Source organism: Rhinolophus sinicus, linkage group LG11, assembly GCF_036562045.2.
Source record: "Rhinolophus sinicus isolate RSC01 linkage group LG11, ASM3656204v1, whole genome shotgun sequence".
NCBI classification, from domain to species: Eukaryota; Metazoa; Chordata; class Mammalia; order Chiroptera; family Rhinolophidae; genus Rhinolophus; species Rhinolophus sinicus.
In genome coordinates, this window is record NC_133760.1 from 33,785,492 (window position 1) to 33,802,512 (window position 17,021).

General features: G+C 44.3%; 1 protein-coding gene across 1 annotated transcript in view; it reads left to right on the forward strand.

Annotated features, from left to right (window-relative positions):
* The window catches only part of CMTM4 (CKLF like MARVEL transmembrane domain containing 4), a 55,368-nt gene extending 38,369 nt beyond the window's left edge, over positions 1 to 16,999 (forward strand). Inside the window, exons 2-4 of the mRNA XM_019755239.2 lie at positions 3,380 to 3,556; positions 8,044 to 8,142; positions 9,224 to 16,999. Of these exons, the coding sequence (XP_019610798.1) occupies positions 3,380 to 3,556; positions 8,044 to 8,142; positions 9,224 to 9,388 (441 nt within the window). The 3' untranslated portion in view covers positions 9,389 to 16,999. The remainder of the gene's footprint in view (positions 1 to 3,379; positions 3,557 to 8,043; positions 8,143 to 9,223) is intronic.
* The last annotated feature ends 22 nt before the right edge of the window (positions 17,000 to 17,021 follow it).

Sequence of the window (17,021 nt, forward strand, 5' to 3'; positions counted from 1 at the left end):
CAGTACTGTCGATTGCCACAGTCCTCCCGAAAGATCGTGATAGTTTACACTCCCACCAATAGTACAGTGGACTTTTAGGGAAATTTAAACGTTTTGTAGTAACTCAATCAGCCAACCCTTTCTCCCTCCCTTCCTGCTTTTTGATGCTGCCGATCCTAATTAGCTACAGTTGTAGAAATCTGATAACATTTTTATTATCAATTTGCTTATCAACTATGAAAATATTTACTCCTCATCCGTTAGTAGGTGCTACATGGAAACGGTTCTCTCCAAGGGCACCCAGGATCTCCCGATTAGCAAATACGATAGCTGTTCCTTTCTTACGTCTTGAATGTCTCTGTACAGTTTTACATGTGACATTTGCAGAGTTGTTATATGTTGAATGACCTTTGACCCTGGTTGCCTTGAAGTTGTCAGCTTCCAGTGTAACTTTGAGTCCTTATTTCCTTCTTGTTGGTCAATAAGTACGTTTTACTTCAGTAATGATTGTTAGAGTTCACTGTGCTAGAGGAAAATTTGACATTTGCTCTGTCAGAGGCAGGCAAAAAAAGTGTACTGCCTATTAGAAAAAGAGTATTAGAAACCACCTAAATACCTACTAGAAACCACCTAAATACCTATCAATAGGGGATTGATTAAATTATTATATATATAGTTTGTGTGTATTTATGTATCTATCTATATATGTCTCGGCATATGAGTTATTGTGATTTATAATAAGAAATACATATTTTGCCTTCAGATTCCATTTCTGGCACACAGCCCCTAAAACTTGTAGAATTTCCTAAGTGATAAGAGGTGCTTTTTGATTTTCATAACAAACCCCTTTCAACCACACCTGAGTTTGTGTTAATGAGATGACTTTTGGAAAGCACCTAAGGATGGGGGCTGGTTGCCAGGGGAATCAACCACGTGATTAGAGGGTTGGAACTTTCAGCGCCACACAGGGACACTGGGATGGGACGGGGAGAGAAGCGGGGTGGGGGTGGGGGGGGGCTATAGATTAAGCTCTGAAAACCCTTGAACAGGAGAGTTGATGAGCATCCTGGTTGGTGAAGCTTCTAGGCTAGGAAACCAAAGTGCATCTACGTGCCAGGAGGGTGGTACACTGTAAAGTGCTTTGGGGCAGAAGCTCCTGTGTTCAAGACCCTTCTGGACCTTGCCCTGGGTACCTCTTCATCTAGCTGTTCAATCGTATCCTTTAATATTCTTTGTGATAAACTGTAATACATTTTTCAATAAATCTGAACCTTTTCAGTGAGGCCTTCTACATGGTCGTTCTACCTAAAATTTCAAACATCCTTTCTCTAGTTGTACTTCATTCTCCTTCCCTGTTTGATTTTTCTCCTTTGTATTTTTCACTGCCTAACAGACTATATTTTTGATTAAATTTTTTTCCATTAGAATAGGAGCAAGAGAGTAGGGAATTTTGTCTGTGCTGTTCACTGCTATGTTGAATGGCCTAGAAAATTTGCATATTCTTGATACCATTTTTATATTAATATTTAAGAATGTAGGTGTTACCTTCCCACACAAATGTGGTTGAAGTTAGCATTCCAGAAACATTTGTAACTCATCAGTACAGTGTGTTATTTCTTGCCCAAGATTGCTAGATCCAATTACAGGGGTAAAAAAAAAGTTTAGGAGTTTCCCTTATATGAACTATTTCTTTGTGAATTGATTGTAAGTCAGGCATGTAATTCAGATGGAGAATTAAACTCTATGGTTCTGTAGAGAATTAGAAGGAAAGCTATTAGGAGAAGCACAAAGTGTGTGCTTAAAGACCCGTATCTTTAATGTGTTGACTTATAATAGAAATGTGAAAAGTGTCTTTTTTGCGTGGAAGTATTGACAGTGGAAAAAGCAGAGGCACTCTTCCTTTCCTGTGGAGACGCTAGCAAGTACATCCGGAATTGTTGGTGTGGGTTTTTAGTGGCTCTGTGAGCCCCCATTTGCTGGCCGTGTGCAAGTTACTGTGCTTAGTGAGTGTCTTGGGAGTAGAGAGAGATGGACTGGCCCTGCCTTCAAAAGGCTCAGGAGGCAGAGAGATGCATAACGGTAAGTATAAAAAACGGTGGAATGCAATCACAGACGAGCAAGCTTTCCTAGGAGAGGATGGAATCAGATAATGTCTGGCAGGGAGAGACACAATCAGGGAAGGCATGGGGAGGAGGTGGCGTTAAGTGGAACATTGGAAAGCTCTAGTGGGACTCCAGTAGGCGGAGAAGGGCCCAGAACAGCCCATGCCTGGCATACTTCTCACTTGAATCATCTGGGGATCTTGTCAGAAAAGCAGATTCTGATTCTGTAGGTCAAGGAGGGGAGGCAGCAATTCTGCATTTCTAATAAGGTCCCTGGTGATGCTGATGTCACTGGCTCTAAGGACAAATCTGGGACCATGGAACGGCCTGCCTGTACTTCCTTGACCTTGGAGGTGGGGTCTGGCCTGGAAGCTCTGGCATAGACTTGACATATGGTAGGTTGTGAGGTGCTCTGGTAAAGAAGTGAAGTGGAGGCCGGGAGCCCAAGGCTGATCGGCTTGTAGGCGCAAGACCAGCACTTCTTTCCTTGTCACAGGGCCATTAACTCAGCCCCCTGTGAGCCTTCTCCTCCACCCAGCATCTCCCTTTAAAAGTTCACCTGCTATTTTCTATCGATGGCTGTTTTACTTTATGATCGCCAATCTCTTAGGACATATCGCTAGAATATTCCTTTGGTCCTTCAGAAATAAATTGATTCTATAATTGGTAGATTGAAAAAATGTTTTTATCAACTACCAGTCTGTCTTTTTGTGATCAAGCATAGCTCATGAATTAAGTCCCTAAAAATGGGGCCCAAACCCATTTTTGGGGACTTCTAATTGGGGGAAGAGGGGATTATACCATCTTTAAAGCCATCAGGGTCCCAGTCAGCCTGTGTGACCTCACATGAACCATCAAGGGACTTGCAGATGACATAAAATGGACACCCCGAGGATCTTGCCCTCTCAAGGTTTCGCATTATTGTGGTAGAGACTATAAATAAGAAACGTGTGTAGGCAGCCCCACTTACTCAGGGCAGGAATAGAACTAAAAACATCACAGAGACGTTCCTTTCTGCTTCCACATAAGGGCCACACGGCACCAGACTGGTTTCAGTCTCCTGTGGTGGGGGCTTAGTTATTCCCAGGAGAAATGTGATCCTTTCACTCAGGTCCCATACCTGTTCTTACGGAAGAATTGAATCAGGTCATATTCCTGATAGTGATACTGCTGTCCCCAGAGGAAGACTGTGGCTGCATATGGTGGTGGGGTTGAGTTTTATTTAAACGTGGCAGGCACATATGTCCACAGATATGTACTAAATATACATATATGTGTGTTTCCAATTTTCTTCCTAGATTTTGGCCCTGATCGCATTCATCTGCATAGAGACCATCATGGAGTGCTCCCCGTGTGAAGGCCTTTACTTTTTTGAGTTTGTGAGCTGCAGTGCGTTTGTGGTGACTGGAGTCTTGCTGATTCTGTTCAGTCTCAACCTTCATACAAGGATCCCACAGATCAACTGGAACCTGACAGTGAGTAAAAGCACCAGTTTCTGACTGTGAAAGGGTCGGGTGCCACCTGGCTTCAGGAGAATGGTGTAATCTCTCCAGGTCGTGTTTGGTTCTGGTTCATTGCTATACTTACATATTCCATTGCAATTCAACTGTGAAATTTTAAGTTTCTTTACTGGGTTGAATAAAACTATAAAATAAATGGAATCTTCACTAACGGTAGAAACACGTCACAATGATTTTGACCTCTTTAAAGATATCATTTCAATTTCATGATCTCCTGAGAAGTTCGGTAATGTTGATATTTACAGAATAGGGGAAAGAGAAAATGGAATTAATACATTTTTGCACATTTTTTCACGTTGGACCCAAAAGCCATTTACAAAAGTATCGTTTCAGGAAGAATTGAAAATATGAATAAAAACATACCAATAACTTGCAAAAGTCTAGGAATATTATTAAATTTAAAGCAATGGGGAGGACACAGAGGGTTTAGTAGTTTGATCAGAGTCTTGAGTGGGAATGTATCCTCTGCTCTCTGTGGTTTGGGTGCTTAGGCTCGTTTGACAGCCTTACCCTGTGATTGGCATGGGAAGCTCAGGGCTGGTCACTCCCAGGCCCCTTTTCAGGGACTTGTGTTACTTCTTCTTACTGAGCTAAACGAGGAAGGAAACTTAATAGTTCTTGGTTTTCTTGCTATTTCTTTGCAAATAAGCATGTTCCAGAGCTCAATGGGAATCAGTCAGAGAGACCCAGGAAAGCAGTCAGCTGCCTCACCCTGTGTGCTTGTGGGAGGAGAACCCTGCGGGCCCCACAGCTGCCAAGAGGGTCACAGGAGGAGAGGAGGGGGCTGAGACCACCTACCCCGGGGAGAGCTCTTCTCTCTTTGGTTGGCGCAGCACCATGGAAAGTGTGGCCCATGTGAGGGAGCCTGGGAGGAGGCAGGAGCTGGTCACCTCGTCCGGCAGGGCCTCTCCCATGGTGATCCTGTGGGGTGCCGAGAAGAAAGGGTCTTCCTGGCTGAATGCTCTCTGTCTTGTTCAAACTCTCACAGGAGGAAAAGTAAGAGGACTGCTGAACTAGAAAAGTTGATGTCAGTTGAAAACTCAGCTGGTTTTATCTCAGCATTGAAAACTGAGAAAAATGTGATTTAAATTTAAACTCTAAAACCTCAAGGTACTGGAGGCATTTTGTCTACGTTTTTGTGATAGGTTTTAATGTCTCAACCATTTTTAAGACAAAGTTTGTGTTATCCATAAGAAAGTGCATACAGAGTTGTGATCTAAATTGCTTAAGAGACTCTCACAAACCTCCCCCAACCAAAAAGGGTCATTGTCCTCGTCTCCACGGGGTCAGTGTTCACTGTATCCCAGACCCCTGTGTTTCTAAGGCCTTTTCAAGAAATACTTGTTGGGGGAATGGTGGGGCCAGGCTGTGAATAAAACCTGTCAGAAGACCTATTTGACAAAGAAGGAGCTGCTGGGAAGGTTAAGACCAGGACCTTTGAGTCAAACAGACCTGTCTAGGTTCAAGTCCAAAGTGGCTTGTAAGGGCTCCGTGATGACCCTGAGCCCTTTGAGCCCCACGTTGGGGAATCGTCACCATTGGTAAAGTGGAGATAGCGTTTTTCTCATAGGATTGTTTTAAGAATGAAGTGAGACAACGTGTATAAAGGCACCTCACACCAGTGGGCGCTGCTGCCAGTCTGAGAAATAATAATTTTAGTCCAAGTAAAAGGCCCTTGTTTTCTATTAACCACATTATTCTCTTGTAGACTTCTACCAGGTTTGACTCGACTCCCTTTATTCTATCTCACCTGCTTAGTGGACAAACATAATCTGTTATAAGACGATACCTCAGGTTTCTTACCGATTCATACTGGCCTTTATCCCCCCAAATACCTATTTAGTGAGCTTCCTGAAATTCTTATTTTTCGATTTTAGTCCTGAAAGACTTTCCACTTGTTGACTGTCACATCATGTGGTCATATCAAAGTGCATCTTTTTTACTGGGAACTTAATGTCCATCCTTGTCTTCCGAATGGCGTTGGCTGGGGCAAATGGCTAGGTGGTTATGTGTCACTTGAGAACACCTTTCTATCCTTTAGGATTCTTTCCAGAATGTCCACCCTGTTAGAGCAGATGAACGTGTGTACTTATGCAGCGAAAGCATATGTGAGTTACATGAACTTGAGACTTTCTTGCTGAAGGGCGCGCAGGTCACCTGTTCTCTGGGAGGGGAGCAAAAGTGAGCTCTTCAGAGTTGATCACAGCTCATCAGTCACTGTAGAGGGTTGGTCTTGGGTCTGTTGTTTGTCTAACAAGGTGGTGGGAGTATTTTTGTCCCCAACAGAGCCAGCTGATGAGTGAAATAGGGTGTGATTTGTGTAGATTTAGAAAAATGGGTCGTTTTAGAACCCTAGGTCGACACAAATATGCATGAAAAAAGGTAAATAAAGTATATATTTTATATAAGTGTAATTTGAAGCATTCAGAAAGATTGTTAGTGTCAGTTTTGTTTTTGTTTTTTTGGATGAATCTATTGGAGTTATTCTGTTATATTTATTTTTCTCTGTATATTAGGAACTCACACAATCGTGTTTAACTTGAGCCTTGCCACCTGCCTCCTCCCGCACCCTGTCCCTCCCTCTTGCATCCCCTTCTGACCACTGAAAGCCTGCCAGCGGCTCCCACTCTCTTTAGTGGGCACTCAGAGACTGTCAAGGCCTGCTCTTCAAAACTTCCATGAAGAAGAGGGAGGTCTGCGCATGCCTTCTCTATTTCCTTACCTCCTAATCTCTCTTTTCTCACCTTTTATTGTGAAATACAACATATTTAGAACAATTCATGAAAGTAAATGGACAGTTTAATGAAGAAAGATAGAGTGTGTGGTTACCATCTGGGTCAAGAGATTGGATAGTTTCAACACCCCAGAAGCCTCCTCTGTGCCCTTGCCAAACGCAGCGACTGCCCCTCTCCCCAGACTATGACTTTACGTCCTTGAAAGTCCTCTGATCAGGAGCACCGAGGGCTTCCCTGGTCCTGGGTCCTCGGGTTATTTTCCAGTCCTCCCCCCACTAAACGGTTCCGCGTTTTCTACTACGGAACGCTCAGAAAAGGTGTATAAAATCAATCTGAATGTAGGTGATATTTTGTTTGATGTTTGGCCTCAGCGTTGTATCATAAGTCATTTCCCCCATTTCTGAATAGTCATTGGTTTGGAAACTACCTTTTATGTTCTTCTTTATTTCTATAGACCTTTACCCAGAGCTGAGTGGAACTAAACACTTCCTGGTTTGAATTTGTGAAAAATTTGCTGTGGCTTAATACACTGGTGACAGCTGAAAGCAGACCTCTCTGAACAGTCTTGAAGTCAGTACTTTGCTGCCACCATGAGCCCATGCAGAAGCTAACCAGGAGCGTGTTGGGGTTCTTGCTGCACCCCAACAGGCTCAGCACTGTTATGATGCGAACGTGGCCTTTTTGCATCTTTAAAAATTGGAGATGGACCTTGAAGCCAGGCCAGCCAGGAGGACCCACCTGGTGTTGATGGTCCAGTCAACCTGGTGGTTAAGCAGTTTAAGATTTTGCCTGGATTTTCCTACTCTGTGGAGATCACAGAGGCACTCAGCTATGACCCAGGCCGTCGGGGCCTAATGCCAAAGCAGTAATAAAAGAAGTAACAATAAATATTCAGGGAACGCTCACCATGGGCCCGGCACCAGACTTGGCTCTTCACATCTGTTGTGTCACTTAATTTTTAAACAACTCAGGGAGGAGGAGGTATTATTCCCACAAAAGACACAGAGAAGCAAAGTGCCTTGTCCAAAATCATGGTTGGTTAGGACCCAAGTCTGGCTGTGACTCTTGATCACCATGTTGTGTTTCTCTTGACAAGTGAGACGGGAGTTAAATCTTTGAAGCATTGGATATGTAACCTGATTTGCTTTGCAAGAAGCTTAGGAACAAATCCTCCAGGCTTTAAGGACAAGAGCAGCTTGAAAGACCGTGAATAAGAAAAAGTATGAGGTCTGGTGAAGTGTGTTCTCTAGGTCTGAAGACAGTGCGCTGGAAATGTCACAAATGAATGAGGGGACGTTGGAGGGGATTTCACCAGTTTCAGGACATTCGGGACTGTTGGAGACCTTTGTCCATGCCAGGATGATTTGAACGAGCATTTGAAAGATGACAATAGAACCTCTAAATAGTAATTAGTGTGCATATCCTTGAAGGATTAGCAGTATGGTTTTCTACAGTAACTTATTAGGAAATGGTAACATGGTGGGTTAAAATGTGGATTTTGCTGTGGTGATTTATCAAGTAGCACCATGAACTTGTCATCTTTGCCTTCCTTTGTGTGACTAACACCCCTGGGCCATCGAGACTAAACTATGGAGCCAGCAGAGAGGCTGGGTATCGTGCTTCTTATTTTGAAAGTTCTTCAGTGGCTTTTAGCGCAAAGCATGAAATGATCCTTTTCAAGTGATTTTATTTTATCTTTTTTGTTAGGATTTGGTCAACACTGGACTCAGCACTTTCTTTTTCTTTATTGCTTCGATTGTCCTGGCTGCTTTAAACCACAAAACCGGAGCAGAAATTGCTGCCGTGGTAAGTGAACTCAAGTGGTTAAAATGCAGGCTAATTTGTTCACTTTTTGTGACTTGTTCTCCTCTGTCCCCTAGCTTGTGTCCTACTCGTTCTCCTTTAGCTTTTCCTTCGTGAATAATGTTGCTCTTGGGCCAGGGGTGGTCCCAGTTCCTTCAGTGCTGTGGTCCCCGGAACAGCAGACTCAGCATCACCCAGGAGCTTGTTAGAAATGCCATTCTCAGTCTGCCCCAGGGCCACTGAGTCAGAAGGATGCTTTAACAAGCCCTCCAGCTGATTGAGATGCACACTCGAATTTGAGAACCACTGCTTTAGTCTTTCCAATAGAGCCTTCCCTGGATGTCTGTCTGTTACTGATGCTGCTTTTAAGAGCCTTACCTGCCAGTGAAGAACACACCATTTAGCAGTCAGACATTTTTGCTCTTCAATGTAGAATGCCATGGGGGCGGGGGGGGGGGGAACACGACCAGATAATATAAGACTTTCACTGTCTGTGCTCTACCTTTCTGTATTCACAAAAAGTATGTAGCACTTTTGTATGGGAGGGATTAAAAGGTTTATAAAAAATAGTAAATTAGTTGCTCTCCCAGGTGTCATTCAGTAGATTCATCAGTCGTAAGTCAAACTCTGCTGCTCCTCATCCTGGAGCTGCCCACTCAGAGCTGTCCAGGTGAGAGGCAGTGCACTGCAGGTGGGGTTTGGGGGGCTGTGATTTGGAATGTCAGGCCTGTGGCTTGAGTTTGGCTCACACATGAGACCTTGATTTTCTGTTTACGTGGTATTTGTCTACATGTATTTCCTCGTCTGGGACCAGTAGCCATGAAGGTGCTATACAACAAGAATGTTTATAATTTATTTTTTTAATAGATCCAAAATACTTTGAAGGAAACCTTAGGCAGCCTTCAGGTCAGGCAGGACTTATGTGGTTCACATGACTACAGACTTGGCTTTGGGTCTGATAGCTAAACATTCCGTGGGGCTGGGCATCGGGGGGACGGCCGTAAGCTGCTCAGGGGCCGGTCCTGCCCAGACACCCCGTACACTGCTGATGTGCCTGAGGACTAACCGTGCCTGTTTCTTGTAGATATTTGGCTTTTTGGCAACTGCGGTGTATGCAGTGAACACATTCCTGGCAGTGCAGAAATGGCGAGTCAGCATCCCCCAGCAGAGTGCCAACGACTACATCCGAGCCCGCACGGAGTCCAGAGACATGGACGGTCGCCCTGAGATCCAGCGCCTGGACACATGAGGACCTGCCAGAGTCCTCCTCCCTCTCGTCCTCGTGCCCATCCTTTCAATCAAGTTTTCTTTCCCTCGTCACGTCAGATTTTCATGTGATTAAGTGGAATTTTGTCCTCTTTGGTAAAAGTTCATTTTGGGAAAGGGTTTTCAGAGTGGCCTTGTTGGCAGGTATGTGAGGCAGGGAGCCCCCATACCCAGCTGTTCAGACAGAGGTGGGTGGGAGATGCCTATTGGTTCTCCAGCATTTGGTGATCATGGGAGCAGCTGGCCTCTCAGGCTGCTGTGTCCATTATAGGTCTTCACTGTCCCTGTACTCAGAGCCACCCTGTCATATGTATTTGTGACAAATCAAGACTTTGGATTAAATGGGGCTGCTAGAAGGGGGCGGAAATCAAGAAGTGAAGGTCAGGGTTGGAACAGTCAGTCAGCAGTGGTTCCTGGGCAGCGCCCACTGTGTGCTCCGGTCAGCATTTAGTCTCACTGCCGGGATCCGCCCCTACTGCTCGTCTTCCATGCGGGGGCAGCAAGGCAGCCCGCACAGGCCCAGACCACGTGTGGCACTGAGGGTCTTGGCGATGGGTGTGCTGGTAGAGCTCTTTGCTGGGTCTGGACTTTATGGGGATGGGAAAAGCTGTGTCCTCCAGGGACAGCTCCACAGGACTGCTGACATGCGGGAGGGTCACCTTTCATTTTCCACCCTCAGTTCTTCCTCAGAGGAATCACCTCCCTGAATCCCAGATTCTCCTCCAGGACTATGAGGACCATCTTGTTTTCTCCTTTCCTATCCACCCTTAATACGCTGAGGCTGAATTGCAGATTTTCTGTAATTTTACCTTCTCAGGTAAAAGCCAGGAGAGAAATATGATCCATTCCACCAGCCAGAACACTTGCCCATTTGCTGTCGTGTGGACCACAGGTGCGGACACACCTCTGTTTTAGAGGTGTGAGCTCGTTTTCAAATGCCTGAGAAGAGTTCTAAAGCGATTCTGAATAGACTTGTCTAGGGTGTGAAAATACTTGAATTTGTACCACGACACTGATAGTTCAGAAGGCACGAATTGTAGCTTTTTGTGCCTCAGGGTCCGTCAAAGCTATGGACATCGATCTTGGAAGTTGTTGGGAAAAATTCTTGTTATGTCAGGTTTTGAACTGATTCTTGATAAAGTGAAGAGTCTTGTGGTGAATGAGTTACACGAGCCCCTAAGATGCTGTAATTCTTTTTTTTTTTTTTCCCATTGGAGACTAATTGTATCTTTTATGGAAAAATTGTTTTTTAACTTGTCAGGTTTTCACTCTTTGAACTGTTTTTAATGTTTACAAACCTCACTCTAGCTGTACTATTTTGTGATTAGACCTCACCAAGGAAAAAACACTTACTGCTGGTGGGAAAGTGGGAAGATTTTGCAGTAATGTGGAAACTCCGCAGGATCTGGTACTAGTGAGTGATCACAGCCTTAGCAATGTACTGTGTAATGAGAGAGAGAGAATATGAATATGTCTGTGGGGGTGGTGGGGGGAGAGCATGTGTGAGACAGTGCCCATCTGTACACGTGTGGCAATGCATTCTTCATAAAAGAACAGCGTTGGGAGATTGATCAGGTAACACTGCTAGGCTGGGGACCCCACAGGAAATGGTACTGTGCTGTCTCTGAAGGGCTGGAATAGGGATTGGCTCCCTGAACTGAACATCTGGTACAATCTGAGCTCTGTGGCAGTTCCTTTCCAGAGCAGTGGCCCGGGTCACATGTCTAAGCCCCTTGTCTGCGTCAGGGGCCATGGCTGCTGGTGCAGACCCAGCTGGTCTGGTGGTAACTCACCTCCCTCTGCTCCCACGAGGGCAGCCAGGCCTGGTCACAGCTGGGCATGCGGCCCAGCAGGGCTGATCGAGCCTTCTTTCCAGGTCTGTTGTGAGGCAGTGCAAATCGTGCTTCACAAACTTGGAATCTATCATATGTAGTGATTTTTGAGGAGATTCTGACATCTGGATTTTATCTGTTCATTTTATATATTTATTTTGCATTAGTTTGCATTAGTTGAGTGTATATGCATAGTCAAAATTGGACTTATCTCCCTCTGCGAGTTCCATTTAAAAACAGGGTCACAAAGACTCAGCCTTGCATTAAATGGGGCCCACTTGGAAGGACCACCCTGAACTTTATCAGAAATCTCCTGCTGGGAATCGTGTTACTTGGCCTCAATAAAAGCTGCCTTTGAAGTGAGGCTGAAGAAAAGAATACCATTCAGGCAGGATTGCTGCCCACGTTTTCCCAAGTCACTTCAATAAAACCAGTTTATCATCTGGCCTCCTGAGAACGCGTAGTCGGCGGCGAGAAAGAGTTCTGATGCCCCTAAAAACTGTAAATGCTGATATGTGATAAAAAGTGATGACACCTTTTACCACAGAGCAACTTAAGAGCTCATGTGTATCTTAGTGCTAGAATCTTTGGAATTATTTATGTCCCTGTAACTATTTAATATCCTTTGTGCCATGAGGCTGTCCCATGGTTTTTGTAAATATGTTTCTTTCTATTTAATTAGCTCCCACCACAACCGGAAGTGGTCAGGTAGGCTCTGTAAGTGGTGTGACTCACAGTCATATATCAGCGCCAACGGCAGCTTGCTGGTGAGGAGTTGTGAAGGGAATATGGGTGTTTAGGTGAATACAAAGACACCTGCATGTTTCTTATGTTGCCTCTGTGTATAAACAAGACAATCTAGATTTGCGGGGCTTAAAAGGACTAATTTTGCAAATTGAAGGAAGCGTAGTTTTGCATTTAATAGTTCCAGTATGGACCAATGTCAGTTTGGGGCATTTTCAGGCTGAGGCAATCTTCGTGTTGCTCAGTTTTCTGGTGGGATGATAATGGCTTTCATCATTTCTGCCAAACTTGAAGAGAACTGCAGTTGCTGTGTGCATTTGAATTTGTTCCTGGAGACTGGATCAGTTGAAACCCTCAAGCATTTGGTGGTTTTAGATGGATGCAAACACTGACGTCTTCAGAGAAAGTTTACCTTGGCACCGATTTGGTCGATGTGGTATATTTTTTCTGATTCTCCTTTATCCTCCCTTCACACTGCTTGCAGGCACGGAGGGAAATACCATCTCCCTTTCATACAGAGAGATTACAATCATGAAAGCCTGAAGGCACTTGTTGGCCCCATATAAAGCTGGGGAAGGACTGAGGCAATTACAGATTAAAATCTCATATAAGAGAAGTTTGATTTAAAGTAAAGTATTTTAGATTTTCACTCTGTGCAGCTGTAGCCATCCAAGAGAGATTCCCTTTGCCTACAAAAAGGCAAGAGTGCAGTAGCTTGCCCAGTCCCAGCACCCATTATCTTTCTTCGCACCTTGAAGGGCCAGTATGAGCAGAGCCCAGCCTGGCCACAGGGAAGCCAGCAAGGACCCGGCCTGGCTCTGAGGGCTTGGCTCTGGGAGGTGGACGACACCTGTAGCGCTTTGGGCACCATTACCATCCCCTGGCAGGACGGCTCATGCCCGCCTGCAGGTAGGCAGGAAGTGTATCTGACCTCCACCCTGTATTGGATGCTTCTGGCGAGAGCTTTGTGACTCAGTTGAAAACATTCCTACCCTTAAAGTTTGCAACTTCACTTACCTTTCTTTGACGCTTTCTTCGTGATTCAGACTTGGGTTAAGCCATAGGTGGTCTCTGAGGAGATGAAGCACTTACTCTTTGTCTGCACATGTATGTGAATTCTTTCTTGCAAGGAATGAGCCCTGAATGATCCCCCCGGGCATAATGTCCTGTGTGTGGCCCAACCTCACGTTTTCTTGTAGACACTCATGTGCTTTTTGGAAAGAAACCCCTTACCTCTCTCTGTGTTTAAGAGGTGGACCAAGTTCTAATCTCTGGCTGTGCGAGATTTTCTGTGGGTTGTTCTTAGAACTTGTCTCAACAGATGAGTAGAATATGGAGACCACGTGTGGCCAATTTAGTGACTCTGAAAGGCAGTGTGATTTAAGTGGTTCCCACTGTGCCATCCCATCCAAAACAAAGCAACCAGGAAGTCATTGTGCCTCTGTCGGGTGTCAATTTTTCCATGTCTTGTGTACAGGAAAATAATGACACGAAACAGGTAGCAAAAGGCAAAAACACTTTCTAGGGCAAGGGCCGCTGCCGATTGAGTCTCCTGAGCGAAATAAAAAGTTGCTTCCTGCTCCAGGGACCGCCATTAGCTGTGAGGTCTCCAGACACTTTTGTAGTTCCTAGTGAAGTTTGCAGAACCCAGGGGTTCTCTCTTCCCCTGGTCTTACATACTCATCGGCACGCACTTTTAGGATCAGTGAGGCGACAGGCTGGTAAGGTGGGAGCAGAGGCAGGTCTGGGAGGTCAGGGGAGGGAGGAGGAGACCCTGCACCCCAGATTCTGTCTGCTATGGGCCTGTTGATAATACTAGACTGGTCAGTGACTCAGGCAGTCTTGAAAAATGTACTTGGTTAACTACCTTCCTATTCTCTTGTCTTGGAAAAGTGAGGTCTCGTGTTCTGGAATCAGCTTGAGAACAAGAGCTGAATATTGGGACCAGTGTTCTTTGGTGCTGGGAGCGTGGGTAGGGAGGGCTCTGGGTATTGACTTTGGGAACTCATGAGTCTGGACAGGTGACAGAGATTCTGGGTTGGGTGCCACCTTAGAGAGGACGTAACCCTAACACCATCTGCCTTGAGCTTTGCAAACTTCCCTGCTCTTTACAAAGCCATGTGTTTCTTCTCTTCTCAGCAGGTAACGTTGAAATCAGAAGAACCACCGGATTGAGAAGGCAATTTGAAATATTTGACCCTTTACATTTCTTTTATTTCGAAACTATCTCTGAAATAAAATACCTTCAATATCTGTTAGAGCTAGAAAAATTATCTTCTGGAAGGGAATGTTCCTTTTGACTTTTCTTCACACCAGTAAATGGCATTTATACACTCTTAGAGGAAGGAGTTGGGTCCTGATATAGTTTCCCTTCTAGATTATATTCTTATTCCATTTGGATATAATTTCTCAACCTTGGAGATTTTTTCCCCTAGTTTTTCTTATTCCATAAATGTAACAGTAAAGAAAAAAGTTACCCATAAGCCCACTGAGTTTGAATCATTGACAACTTGCCTAGAATAAAGTTTAGATTATGGGTCCTTGATTAGTATATCTTTTTCTTAGGGTTAATTTGTTGTCTACATTTTAATGCCAAGACTTTAATTCAGGTGACTTGCTATCTAGATATCCTGAGTGGTTTGGGATGCATTACACACAAAGTTGGAGAGCCTTCATTAAGAGGTTAATAGCCTGGATTCTAATGAGTTATTCGAACTATGATTCTCATTTAGAGGAGGAACTTGTCTCAAATGACTTTAATCAGCTTTGTTGATAGGATAAGGCGAGGCCCAGAGTTTCTTTTCATAATGGTTCCCCAGAGGAGGGAAGGTGTGACACAATTGATTCTGATAATGGTTTGTATGGGATTCAGTAATAATCTGCGACTATCACATCTGAGTGCTCTTTGAAGGACCCTGCTGGAACCCAATAGGAAGCATCTCCTTTTATCAGGAAAACCACCTGAAAAGAAGGTCAGTCAGGAAGTGAGGACGGTGGGGAGAGCTGGTGCCCATGCCAGGCAGGGTCAGGTGTGACTGATGGCTGCTTCCCTCCGAGGCTTATTTTGCTTTCCTGCCTTTTCCAGAATCGATTTGCAGCTTTCAAGACTGTCCCCCTCTCTGCAGTCGTGAGGAAGGCAAATATTTAGGGCTTGAAGGGAGAGCTGGCTGGTCCAAGGGCTGGAGGTAGGCGGGGGCGGGATGCCTGGACTGCCCACCAAACTGGCCCAGGCTCACAGAGGGGCCACCTGGCTTCCAACTCTTTCACTCTGTAACACATTTAAAAATGAGTTTTCAAATCCTGCCTCATGATGAAATTACATGTATAGATAAAATCAGTGCTTTAACTTGATTTTGATGTGGTTTCCTCTAAGAGAATGCTGGGGATTGAGACTATTTGTATATGTTGCAATTTGTAGGGGTTCAGGAACCCGTGGCAAGAACACTAAACTATTTATTACATGTATGACTATTTCCCCCCCAAGTAGGTAATTCTGTCTTTGTATATTTTAACACAAATAATAATCACTTCACCTTTGGTGCCTTCTGTGTGTCAGTCACATAAACACTCTTGTCAATCATAGAATTGAAAAAAAGATGTACATTTAGTTTAACCAGATAACACTATTTTTGTAGCATGATTTTAGATTGTGTCCTTTTAATATTGCTTTTAGCAATGCTGGTGTTGAGGCTGGCCATTTTCCCTTTAAACTTCATATGTATTTTAAAAAACAAAAACCACACCTGGTTATTTCTATCTCCTCTCTGCTGCTTTCTCCCCCACATCTTGTTTCTGCTTATTTAAACAGTCTGAGAGTAAGAGTATATTTCTGTGAAATAATTCTTAATCAGTGTAACTGCATTTGGCATTTTTTAACTACTTGTTCAGCTTGGAGAGCCACTGCTCACTTTAGACAGTAAGAGGAAAGTGGTTCCATAAAAAAAGAAAAAAAGAAAAAAGAATGAAAAAAAAAAGAACAGAACGTCCTTGGTGCTCTGACTTCCCTTCTCTGGGTCTAAAACAGTGAAAAGGCCTGTGGTAGCGGGCTAGTGACCCTGGGGGTATTCTCTGGTCTGCCATCTTCCAAGATAGGCTCAGGCCACCCCTCCAGCTCTGCTGTCTGTGTCCCGGGACTGGGGGTGTTCCACTGGTCCCGGGCTCACCTTCCACTCAGATCTCAGATTGGCTCGTGGATGCCCGGGGTAGGCTCAGTGGCCCTTTCCGGTTTTCAGCCTGAACAAGACCCCCTGCTGTGAGGAGCTTGCTGAAATCAAGACACAGAGAACACTCTAGCTGCTCTTTTTGCTTTCCTATTCCTGCAGGACATGAGTTCTGTCTGGTCAAGAAAAATCTTGAGGAAATTATAGCTGAGCCATTGCACAATGAAGGAATGGATTTCCTGAAGCCTGAAATTGAAGCTTTTTTTCTCCTTTTTGAAGGGTCAGAATCTGTAATTATTTTCTAACAAAGGAAGTTGAGTCAGATGGCTAATAACTAATGCTTGCTGATTGGTACTTGGCCCAGTGGTACTTTTAGGGGATAATGTTAATTTAATAACTATTACACTTTGCTTCGTAAAAGTCTATTTCCTTTAATAGTTTAGATACAGCTGTGGGGTGTTCTGAGGTGATACCCAATTGGCAAACTTTGGTTTGTGCTGTTGGCTGGTCAGAGCTCCCACCTTGGCTTCTCAAAGCAACATGGATGCTCTGGGGTGGGCATTCCCGACTCTTGGGTCTCAGGCTTGACTGTCCATTTTGAGTGATTTTGGGGCTCCAAAGCCTTTGCTTTCGTTGGTTTGTCCCTGACAGCAGACAAAGCCTCATATTACCCTCAATTTTCCCCTTCTTTCTTTTAAAGGACCAATTTTTCATGGTACTTGTCCTGATTGTTTTCATAGTGTTCAAATCTGTATTTTTGTATGTAGAGGGAAATAATTTTCTCAACACTAATCGCTACTATTGTATTAAATTGTCATGAAGGAGTTCTTGTTTAATAAATGGACATATAAAAATGGTCGTCTTTCTCTGCTCTGACTTA